Source organism: Pseudophryne corroboree, chromosome 4 (genome assembly GCF_028390025.1).
Source record: "Pseudophryne corroboree isolate aPseCor3 chromosome 4, aPseCor3.hap2, whole genome shotgun sequence".
Taxonomy (NCBI): domain Eukaryota; kingdom Metazoa; phylum Chordata; class Amphibia; order Anura; family Myobatrachidae; genus Pseudophryne; species Pseudophryne corroboree.
The window spans coordinates 668,286,415-668,298,912 of NC_086447.1; the positions used below are offsets into that span (position 1 = coordinate 668,286,415).

At 43.6% G+C, this 12,498-nt stretch overlaps 1 protein-coding gene across 1 annotated transcript in view; it reads left to right on the forward strand.

The window, feature by feature from the left end:
- Positions 1-12,498, forward strand: part of IGF2R (insulin like growth factor 2 receptor) — a 490,127-nt gene that overhangs the window by 323,946 nt on the left and 153,683 nt on the right. Inside the window, exon 31 of the mRNA XM_063917832.1 lies at positions 2,518-2,708. Coding sequence (XP_063773902.1) covers positions 2,518-2,708 — 191 coding nt within the window. The remainder of the gene's footprint in view (positions 1-2,517; positions 2,709-12,498) is intronic.

The window sequence follows — 12,498 nt, forward strand, 5'->3', positions numbered from 1 at the left end:
TGCAAGCTTCACACCCCTAATGTATAAGGATGCTCCAGTGTCCCCTAGTGGATGAAAGAGAAATAAACTTGTCAAAGTTTTGTATGTCAATCATTTTCATGTTGACCTTTTGTACCTGTCGACCTACTCGGATGGCTACCTTTTTCATGTCAACCATATGCATGTAGGCCATATGGGGTCAAACTAGTGAAACACGCCCACTCCCTTATATGCAGGTTTCTATTTTTTTCTACCTGACCTTGTTACCTTGTTTAATTAGTATGAAACCCTCTTGTATGTGATGCTATAATAGTGAGATACAGAGATTATGCTGTGATATTGGAATGTTTTTTGTACAAGTACAAGGTCGAAAACAAGCACAAGGTCGTAGAGTGTTTATGTCTAGTGTTCGGTGCAAACAAAACCACAAAACAATAATAAGCATGCACAGTCAGGGCTGTACCTAGGTATGTGCCAATGGGCCTTGCCCACAGCGGCCGCTAACTCTAGTAACTCGCTGCCTCCCGCCGGCCGCCACTGCATCAAGGTAGCACCGGCGGCTTTCCTGGCTCCTTGCATTCTAAAACTCAGACGCCGCACGCAGGGATTGAGTTCAGCTGGCTCAGTTGTCCAATAATATGTGGAGCAGCAACCTGTGGCTCAGTCAGGTTGTATATACATACGCACGCACGCACGCACATATACATACACACACACACACACACACACACTCCGGGAAAGAAGCTGGCACTCAATAATGGATAATACTGTACCTGTGTGCCATTGCTGCAAATTCAATAGTATACAATCCAGTAAAGAGCAATGGTTCCGAACCAGGCATGGAACGATGGTTCAGAACTAGGCACAGACTGTAGGGCCATGCCTGGTTTGGAACTATCGTTCTTTATAGATATATACATATATATATATATATATATATAATCTATATATATATATAGATAGCGGTTGTGGTTCGGCACTCTCTAGTAGGGGTATGGTTACTTGCCGCGGTGCCCTCTGAGGATCAAAGGCAAGATCCGATATAGTGGAAAGGAAATCAGCGGCACTCAGCAGACTGTTATAAAGTAAAAAAGTCTTTAATCCGGTCCTACGCCGTTTCGGGGACTGCGCCCCGTCTTCAGGGACAAATGGTACACAAATACATTGCACTTAAAACACAGTTATATACCCGCCCAAGTAGGTACTCAGTACCTGGATTAGACTCACCTGTCCCGCGCCGCCGCCCGCGCACCGTCCGTCAGACCGAAAACACTCGTCTCGGAACGATGACGTCAGTAGGCTGCGTCGGGCAGGGAGCCAATCCTATGGAGTGTGGTCAGCGTTGCTTGGTAACCGCTGTAATCAAAACAACCCAGGGGTTAGTCACGCACGCTGTGCTCAACGCTTAAAATCACAGAAAGACATAACACTGATCACACTTAACAAAACAGATACATACATACATCAATTAAAAGACACGGTGCTAACAGTTAAACTAAGCGATTCCCGGCATCACAGATAATGCCAAAATCCGTATATATTTAATTAAATAGCTGAACATATCATCTATATTAACATTTCCTATGGATTATATTATCATGATATATTGCTTTGAAATCTAATTACTACCATTTGATAGTGCCTATGATTTTTAGAAATTGATTTACTGCAGTTGGGGAAATATGTCATTGAACTGGAATGCTATATCTTGTCATTAGTTATAGGAAACATTGCAAGCCTAATGTTTCGTTTAGTCCCCTCGGTGACAGGGTGCCTAAGACATATATCCACCTACTTTCCCGCTGCATAAGTATTTTGTTACGGTCCCCACCCCGGTGTGAGAGAGGGACGTGATCAATTATGATCGCTCTCATGCTGGCTATTGTATGCCTTGCCACCAAACAATGTCGGGCAATAGGCTGTTCACTCGCACCCTTTTCTAACGCTTGTTTTATCTAATCCAGGTACTGAGTACCTACTTGGGCGGGTATATAAGTGTGTTTTAAGTGCAATGTATTTGTGTACCATTTGTCCCTGAAGACGGGGCGCAGTCCCCGAAACGGCGTAGGACCGGATTAAAGACTTTTTTACTTTATAACAGTCTGCTGAGTGCCGCTGATTTCCTTTCCACTATATATATATATATATATATATATGATGTGTGTAAAATGGGGCTCTGCCTGGTGTAATGTGTGTAAGTGGTGCTACTGTGCGGCGTAATTTGAATAATGGAGACTACTGTACAGCGTAATATGAGTTGGTATTATCTTGTGGCCACGCCCCTTCCCCATGAAACTACGCCCATATATTTTTGTTGGTGCGCACTGGGCCTATTTTAAATATATATGTATGTGTGTGTGTGTGGGGGGGGGGGGGGGGTCACCAATGCTCTTTCTTGCACACAGCGCTAAAATGTCTAGTTACGGCACTATGCACAGTATTACATACATCCGCACTGGGTATCTTTCCATAGCCATATATTACCTACTTTTTAAAAACCATTAGATTTTAAACACATTTCTGTTTGTTCCTGGCCAGATTCATGTCCACATGGTGCTGCCGCCTGCCTAATAGAGGGCACAAAGGCCATAAATATGGGAGAGCTTACATCAAGTCCAAAGTGGGAAAATGGAGTCGCCGTTCTCCGGTATAAAAATGGAGCTCCCTGTCCAGATGGCATAAGGAACAGAACAACCACCATCCGCTTCAAGTGTGATTTAAACAAAGTCGTAAGTTCATTACCAGTTTTATGATGATTTTCATCATTAAAAGCACCTGTATAATATGGAATAATCTTGCCTTTGTACCTATGGAAAATTGTAACTTACTGGTTTGTACATTTATTTCCACAACGTTTTGTTTTTCTTTCTGTATTCTGTAGGGCATTTCTTTCCAATGCCCTTTTCTGTAGAATATGACTGATTTATGGCAGGCATACTTCATACAGAGGTGTCCTCATACATCCAGCCTCAATACGCCACGCAGCGGGAGATGCCTGACCTGCTTGAGCTGACAGGTCCCGTGCCACTCTGTCACCGCTGGGCGTCTTTGTGCAGAAAATGCATCTTAGTCACAAAGCGATGTGACTAGGACACACCAGGAGACTCTGTTGATTAATTTGATAATGTGATATCTGAGTATCTGTGTGCGACTGAGTCTGTATATGAAGCACAATGGAACTTCATATGAAGATTCAGAGATGCACACAGATATACAGGTGTCGCATATCAATTTAGTCAGCACAGACTCCTGGTGTGTCCTAGCTGCATTACTTTGCGACAAAGATGTATTTTGGGGGGAGGGGTCCTGGGGTGCACACCGGTAATGAGAGGTACGACCCTTCGGAGACCTTTCAGTACTGCATACAGTGACAATGTTGCAGGTGCACAATTCAAACACTACCAATTTGTTAATGATAATCATTGCAATAAAATTTTGCATTTTGAGGGAGGTTCTTCGCATAGTTATGGCCATAAATAACTGCTTGCCCACCGCGTCCAGGTGACCATATTAGTCGGGAAAGTCCTTAACATATTGCGGGGGCACAAATCTAGGGTGCAGGACAGCCTAAAACCAAGCAGCTGAGTGATGCTTTGATCATTTTTACACTTGTGTTTGGGCTTCCTAGTTAGACCCCTTTTTTGCCATTTGGTCTTTTATTTTATATGATTTTTAACAAACCATTATTTACATAATGCCTGGTGCACAGGGTATCTGCATGATATCTCTTGCTCTTATGCTAGGTACACTCTGGCCGATATATCAGCGTTCCATTGAATGGCCAATATATCTTGTGGGCGAGTCAGCTGGAGTCTACCAGCGATATGTCTGTGGACGATGCCATTCATTCATTCTTATTGCAATGGCTGTACAGCCAGCCAATGGTGCCAACTAGGCAATCTGGGTGGGCACATGCAAATACCTGCCCAGTTGTGACGTCAGGTGAGACACATCAGGTCGATGATTGGTAAGTGTGTGTGTGCACTTACCAATCATCAGATAAGTCGGTGGACAATCCATCGTCCCAGTATGTATCCAGCATTACTCCTTTCCCCTGAATAATGCCCAGATTGTCTGATGATAACCTAATTGTAATTAGTAAAAAAAAAAACTAAATTTTTAAGTGAAATAATCACCTGCATATCTGCATCGTTACCTGATATCTGGATAAACAACAAATGATATAAGCTCGCTGTTTTACAGCTAAGTACTGTCTCTGTGTTCACCTGTTTACATGCAGCATTGCAATTGGCCATCTTCTGGGCAGCTATAAACATTCATGAGCATTATTAATTGTTAAAACTTGTCTCATGCGATCGGTGTTGCAGGAACTTCTGGCCACACCAACGACTAATTTAGGCATTATGCAATAGTTTTATAGCAGATTTTCTCATTAATAGTATCTATCTTTAAAACTGTAAATTATTATTTGGCTTTTACTCAGGCACACTGAGTCTGGTTCAGATGTGGTTGGAGGTGCTGTCAGTGCTGTTTCCTTGGAAATGATAGCGCTGTATGGTGAAGCAGCTGGAGGAGTCTATTACCAGCAGACGACTCCTGCTACAGTAGTGATCTGACCAGCATCCTAGGATGCAGCATATGATTCAATCACCGTCAGGTGGCTTGCTCGGAGATGCCAGGAAATCATTGGCCTCTTCCCTTCCCACTAAACAGCGGCAACACGCCTCCGTTTGGAGAAACTGAGTACGTTGCCGTCCCTGAACGGCATGAGACTTGTCAATTGCTGACAGTCTGATACCGGACTGTGTGCTACGTTGCAGGACCCATTCATTCATGTGCTGAACAGGTCCTGCGCATACGCAAAGTACTGATAATCGGTACTTTGCGCATCCTGTCGCAGATCCTTCGGGATCTGAATAACTGAAAGGTAATTATCAGGTGCTATTAAGAATATAATAAAAATTACTTTATATCTAGATTATTTTAATAGCAGCAATTAGCCCAGTCGTTTCTGTGTGAACACGGCCTAAACGGAACAGCTCAAAGGTCCAATTAAATGGATCTCTAGCTTCCCATATATGCAAAATAAATTTTTGTGGCTATTGCGCTGATTTACATTACTGTCACCAAGCAATACATTATGGCTTAATAAAAATGCAACACTTTAAGATGAAAAATCAGTATCTTATTATTATTATTACTACCAGTTATTTATATAGCGCACGCAAATACCACAGCGCTTTACAGAAAATATTTGCTCATTCACCTCAGTCTCTGCCCCAGTGGAGCTTACAATCTATATTCCCTGTCACATGTACACACATTCACGCTAGGGTTAATTTTGTTGGGAGCCAATTAACCTACCAGTATATTTTTGGATTGTGGGAGGAAACCGGAGTACACGGAGCAAACGCACGCAAGTACGGGGAGAATTGACATACTCTGCACAGTTAGTGCTATGGTAGGAATTGAACCCATGACCTCAGTGCTGTGTGGCAGTAATGCTAATCATTACACCATCCGTACTGTCCACGGCACATAAAAAGTTATTTTAAACACAATAGTCACACATAAATATAAATCCACATAAATAGAATCTCATTTAGAAGCACCCAATGTTACAGTGCCTTGCTAAAGTATTCACCCTCCTTGGCTTTTTACCTATTTTGTTACATTACAACCTGTAATATATATATTTTTTTTAATCTGAATTTTATGTGATGGATCTTCACAAAATATTATTAGAAAAGATGAAAGCGCTGTCCAGAATAAAGACATATTCATAAAAGTTTAATTATAACTTTAAAACATTTAAATTAAAATGGTAATGTAATATACCTAAATGTTCATGACATATTACAAAAGCCTGTCTCTTTCAATTATTAGTACTTAGCACAGCTACTACAATAGTTAAACTAGCAATAATATTTCTAGTCTAATTAGACCACTAGAAATTGGTGATACAATTAACTCCACAGTGCGCATTAACACTACCTCCCAAAACCATTGATAATTCACAATCCAATCCTATCCGGAGATGTATATAAGATTATAATTCGCTATTAACCCCTCACTGAAATGACATTGTAATATTGAAAGTCCAGAATGTCTCTGATATTTGCCAAACCGAATTATAATAAGTGACTTATCAATCACAAGTCTCTTTTTCCGAAACTAATCAAGTCAGCTGATTATCTTCTGAGGGGTTTCCCCGTCTAGTGCAAATATTATACATGGAAGTTATTAGCAGAACTGTTCATATAACTATATGTCCACTGTGGCTGTATCAATGAAATCGCTTATCTCACCAGTGCTCTCTGTGACCGCACCTCTCACCGGGCATCTGTTCCCGTCCTACACAGCGCTCAGCGGCTCCACCGCTAGCAGTAGCGCTGGGGATCTCCTGCTGCAGCGGTTGTATGCAGGTAGCTGGGATAGATATAAGAATTTCTGCAGCCAGTGTATTCAATGCTCTCTAGTGGCGTATCTCTCACCGGACAGCGCTCAACGGCTTCACCGCTCGTCGCAGCGCTAGGCTGCATGTCTGGTGGGACTGCTCCATACTTCGTCCCTTTTGGGAGAAAGTCATTGCAATCTCAAAATTGATAGTGGGTTCGGAGGTTCCCTCTGAGCCTGCCTTCTGGCTTCTCAACTGTGTTACATGGCCCCTGTCGACCTACAAAACCTCTTTACTAAAGTTTCTCAATAGCGCAGCCAAAGCGGTTATTCCGGTTCGCTGGCGATCTATTGAACCTCCTACTATGAGGGAATGGGTTGCCAGAGTGGACTGGTATATGTCTATGGAAGAATTGCGGGTGACACCGGAGACTCATCGGAGATTTACGACTACAGTGTATTTGGTCCCCTTGGTTGGAATTTAAGTCCTCACAAGCATAGCCGACATTAGTGCTCTAATTTGGGCCCTTCACAGTGGCCTCTAGTTCCGATTTCTAACTGCCTTATTGTTATTTGGAGCTACAGTAGGTGTTGATATTTATGCTCCTTGATCCAACCGGACCTAGGAAAGTCCACACTGTCTTTACCCTCCCCTCCCTTTCTCTGATTCTTTTTCTTCCACCCTGTACTCTTTTCTGTCCCTTTTTTTCTTTTCTTTGTATGTTTGTATGTTTTAGTGTTAAGACATGCTTTGTTTAGACAGTTTTTATTTGGAGTGGCCTGGTTCAACTTAGGTTGTGAGATATTTACCTGGACACTGAGTTTATATATAAATGGCCATAACGACTGTTTAACTGTCACTGCTTTTACCTATTGGACTGTATTTTCCTACATTACCAGTTAACCTATGTAAGCTGTCTTCTTTATTCTGTTATTCTTTTATAAATCAATAAACATTTATTGGAAAAAAAAAGATGTAACTATCTATAACGTTATAACACACCCCATCAATCAATGGGTGGCAGCTCATGCCCAGTAAATGGGTGAAGATGTGTGAAAAATGAAGTGCACAAGAGCGCCTAAAAGTGGTATATATTCAAATAATTTTGTGTAACCAATTCACCCTGTGAGGTGTGCAATATGCAAGTTAAAAGAAGACAACTTAGCTTCCTTGAGGGCACCTTCAATCTGATGACACTTTAGAGCATGTAAATTAGAAAACAAAAGACAAACATAGTGTGTACTGTTTCCAAAAAGTATTTTAAAAAAACACACACAGCTCTAAAATTAGGAACCTTGCTGGTCCCAATAAACATACTAGAGCTAAGGAAATTTATAAAATGTAAACACCGTTTAATACAAAAGGTCCTGAAGCCAATGCAGGTAGCAAACGTACAAGATAAAAACAAGTAAGCAGCTTATCTGTCCACAATTGGAAGTATCGGGTGAGCGGCAAATCCCAGTCCCGTAAACATATATTAAAATAAAGTCCTGAAGCAAATGCAGGTAGCACACGTACAGGATAAAAACATGAAAACGGCTTATCTGTCCACTATTAGAAGTATCGGGTGAGCAGCAAGTCCCAGCCCCAACGCGTTTCGTCCTATAGCAGAGGACTTCATCAAGGGGATACATAGTGGGAGCAATGCAGGATATTTATGGTACTGGTAATTGGTCACATGACAAACAGGAAGCGACACATCACTTCCTGTGAATACTGGAATAAGTGTCAAATGTTTAGAAGACATTAGATTGGGTGTATATGTTGAAAAGCAACAACATCAATAATAGCATTAAAGTACAAAGGAGATAAAAATACAATGAAATTGGAGTTTAAAACGGTTCAGGAGTGGCCGTGAACCGCATGTTGAACTGCACATACGTCACTTCCGCCCGGCGCTGAGGAGAGCGGCAGTGCGCCATTCGGCTGTGACACGCACTGTGAACCGCACCGCGTCACTTCCGCCGGGCGCTGGGGAAAGCGGTGGTGAAGGTCTTAACGGTGGCACGCAGTGTGAAACGCACTACGTCACTTCCGCTATAATATATATATATTTATTAGACGAATTTACGTGCCACCTTGGGACATCAGCTGTTATTCGGTGATATAGTACTGTAACTGCCCCTTCCTAGCCTCCTTCTTCACAGGGGATGGGGACATCGTAACCGATGTGTTTTCACTAAAAACGCAGCTACGAATTGCCTAATGGTATGCTAATAGCATTCCACCGGGAGTCATCATACTGAAGGCATTTAACAACAAACTGTGCAGTTTGAAAATAGGCCCTCTGCGTCATGACCTCACCTACTCATCTGTCCTAATCTCAGCATGGTCAGACCCGGTAAATCAGCACGGAAAGGAAATACACCGCAACCTAAAGAGACCGCATGCCAGACGACTGAAATGGGATCCTTTCTACAACCTACTCCCACTAAATCCTCTGGAGATCTCTGCCCTTCTAGTCCCTCTTCCTGTCAATCTGCTTCTCCTTCCACCCCCTACTAATGGATCATCCACTTTCACATACTTGGGGAGACACAGCTCTCCAGGACATTTTAACATTCATGAAAACTCTACCTACCAAACAGGATCTCCAGGATACCATGCGTAGAGATCTGGCATCTATTAAACATTATATCTCACAACTTTCTGATAGGATGAACGCATTAGAGGAACACCGAGATTCTGCTGATGCTTTTATGAGATCCCTCACAGATGCTATCACGGCCCAATCTGATGAAATCCGATCACTTTGGTTATGTGTGTTGGATTTCGATAACAGAGGTAGGAGGAATAACATATGGGTTAGAGTTATTCCTGAATATGTCTCCCAAACAGGCCTGGTGGACGCTCTTACGAAAATCTCAACGAGGTCCTGGAAAAGGACTTGGCTGACACCATAACATTTGAGAGAGCTCATAGTGCCCTTAAACTGAGAGGACTTCCTACAGATCGTCCCCACGACGTTGTACGTTGCTTGTACTACTATTCACAAAAAGAAGAGATCATGAGTGAAGTGCGCCGACTCGATGGAATAGACTTTAATGGCGAGTCAATTACCATCTACCAGGATCTTTCTTGGCACACTCTCCAACAAAGGAAAGCCCTTAGGCCCATCACTGAGGTACTCCGCAAACGTCAGTTGAAATATAAGTGGGGTTTCCCTTTTAACCTTCAAGTGAATCCACACCCTACACTCTCCCTCTGACCTACCCTCGTTCTGCTGTGGACTTGGTCTCCTGTCTGTAAAGATCCCTGATTGGGAATTCACTTCACCTTACATGCACCCACCACAACCATCTGAAAATGGAGCATCATGACAAGTTGTGCATAAGGAAGATCTCTAAAGCTCCTACTGCTAGCCAAGATTCCACCGTTACTTGATTTCCTTTCCTCTGGTTGACCTGAAGGTGGAATTTCTTCCTCATGTTCGCAGAGGTCTTGAACTTTCCAGGTGTTGTATACGGGTGTGATACGCTCTGATGTTCCCTATATAGCTACCACCCCATTTCAGTCTCCCCCATCGAGTTTCATATATGAACATGGGACTTTCTATATTGATTATACTGTTGTAAAACCTGTAGTTACTTACAGTTTATATTTTTCTAGCGTTTCTAGTTTATATTGTGCCTTTAGAGGTGACTCCTTCGCCCTGTTCTCGCACTCTGCCATAGTGCCCTTTGGGACTTTTGGTTTGTGAATATACCAGTCCTCCCACGGTGGGTTTTCTTATGTTATTGTTGTTTCTATTTTCTGTGACTCATTTTTCTCTCTTACTTCTTTTCTGTACCTTACTTTCCCCCTCTTCATTGACCTATCCGAGATCCCAGCTACTCTGTGCTGTTATGCGATTTAATGTCTGTTCCAGGTAGGCTCAAAATTGCTTCAATTAATGCTAAGGGTCTTAATTTACCTGAAAAGAGGTCCCATCTGTTTAGGACATTGTGGTCAGACAGGGTGATTATCGCTTTAGTCCAAGAGACCCACTTTAAAATCTCTGCCTGCCGCCCTTCCCTTACTAATCACAGATTTCCCCTTGCGTTTTACTCCAATAACCCAGATAGTAAATCCAAGGGAGTTGCTATACTCTTCTCTAAGTCCCTGCAGGTTACTGATATCTCTGTTCATAAATTGGTCCCCGGCAGATTATTGGTGATCAGTTGCACTATATTCTCAATGCACCTAATCAGAACCAACCGTCCTTTTTTCGCTCCTGTCTTCCCCGTCTTGAATCCTACTTTGCAGGTATTGTTGACCTGGAAGGTGACTTATACTGGACTATGGGCCCATCCATTGACACTTCCCCTATCGCCCCTAAATTTTCTAAACAAAAACACAGACAGGTTAAGAGGGTATTTCACAAACTCCAACTTGCTGATTCCTGGAGGGTTACGCACCCCTCTGACCGGGACTTCTCATTCTACTCTCACCCACGCCAGACTTACTTCCGCTTAGATTACTTATTTTTAAGCCACATACACCTCCCTTTGCTAGAAGAGCCTCCATTGGCTCCATTACTTGGTCGGACCATGCTCCGGTGTTTGTCTCTTTCGGCCCCGTCTCGATCTCCTGGTCAATAGACCTGGCATCTTAATGAATCCCTCCTTCACGATAAGTACTGTAAGGGTGAATTAGATAAAACACTATCTGTTTTTCTCTAACGTCCTAGTGGATGCTGTGGACTCCGTAAGGACCATGGGGAATAGATGGGCTCCGCAGGAGACTGGGCACTCTAAAGAAAGATTTAGTACTACCTGGTGTGCACTGGCTCCTCCCTCTATGCCCCTCCTCCAGACCTCAGTTAGAATCTGTGCCCGGCCAGAGCTGGGTGCTTTTAGTGAGCTCTCCTGAGCTTGCTAATAAGAAAGTATTTTAGTTAGGTTTTTTATTTTCAGAGAGCTTCTGCTGGCAACAGACTCTCTGCTACGAGGGACTGAGGGGAGAGAAGCAAACCTACTAACTGCGGCTAGGTTGCGCTTCTTAGGCTACTGGACACCATTAGCTCCAGAGGGTTCGAACACAGGATCTTAACCTTGGTCGTCCGGAGCCGCGCCGCCGTCCCCCTCGCAGAGCCAGAAGACAGAAGCCGGCGGAAGCAAGAAGACATCGAAATCGACGGCAGAAAACTCCTGTCTTCACACGAGGTAGCGCACAGCACTGCAGCTGTGCGCCATTGCGCCCACACTACCCACACACTCCGGTCACTGTAGGGTGCAGGGCGCAGGGGGGGGGGCGCCCTGGGCAGCAATTAGGATACCTCTTGGCAAAAAGACACATATATACAGCTGGGCACTGTATATATGTACGAGCCCCCGCCATTTTATTTAAACAGACCCGGGACAGAAGCCCGCTGCTGAGGGGGCGGGGCCTCTTCCTCAGCACTAAGCGGCGCCATTTTCTCTCCACAGCTCCGCTTAGAGGAAGCTCCCCAGGCTCTCCCATGCAGTATCAAGGTAGAAAAAGGGTAAAAAGAGAGGGGGGGCACATAAATTTAGGCGCAAATTATCATAAACAGCAGCTACTGGGTAAACACTAAGTTACTGTGTAATCCCTGGGTTATATAGCGCTGGGGTGTGTGCTGGCATACTCTCTCTCTGTCTCCCCAAAAGGCCTTGTGGGGTCCTGTCCTCAATTAGAGCATTCCCTGTGTGTGTGCGGTGTGTCGGTAAGTTTGTGTCGACATGTTTGATGAGGACGGTTACGTGGAGGCAGAACAAGTGCAAGTGAATGTGGTGTCGCCACCGACGGCGCCGACACCTGATTGGATGGATATGTGGAAGGTGTTAAATGATAACGTAAGCTCCTTGCATAAAAGGTTGGATAATCAGTCGGGTCTCAACCCGTGTATGATTCTACAGCTCAGGGGCCGTCAGGGTCTCAAAAGCGCCCACTATCCCAGTTGGTTGACACAGATGTCGACACGGATTCTGACTCCAGTGTCGATGACGATGATGAAAAGTTGCAGCCTAAAATGACTAAAGCCATCCGATACATGATTATAGCAATGAAGGATGTATTGCACATATCGGAGGAAAACCCTGTCCCTGATAAGAGGGTTTATATGTTTGGGGAGAAAAAGCAAGAAGTGACTTTTCCCCCTTCACATGAATTAAATGAGTTATGTGAAAAAGCGTGGGATTCCCCTGATAGGAAAGTACTGG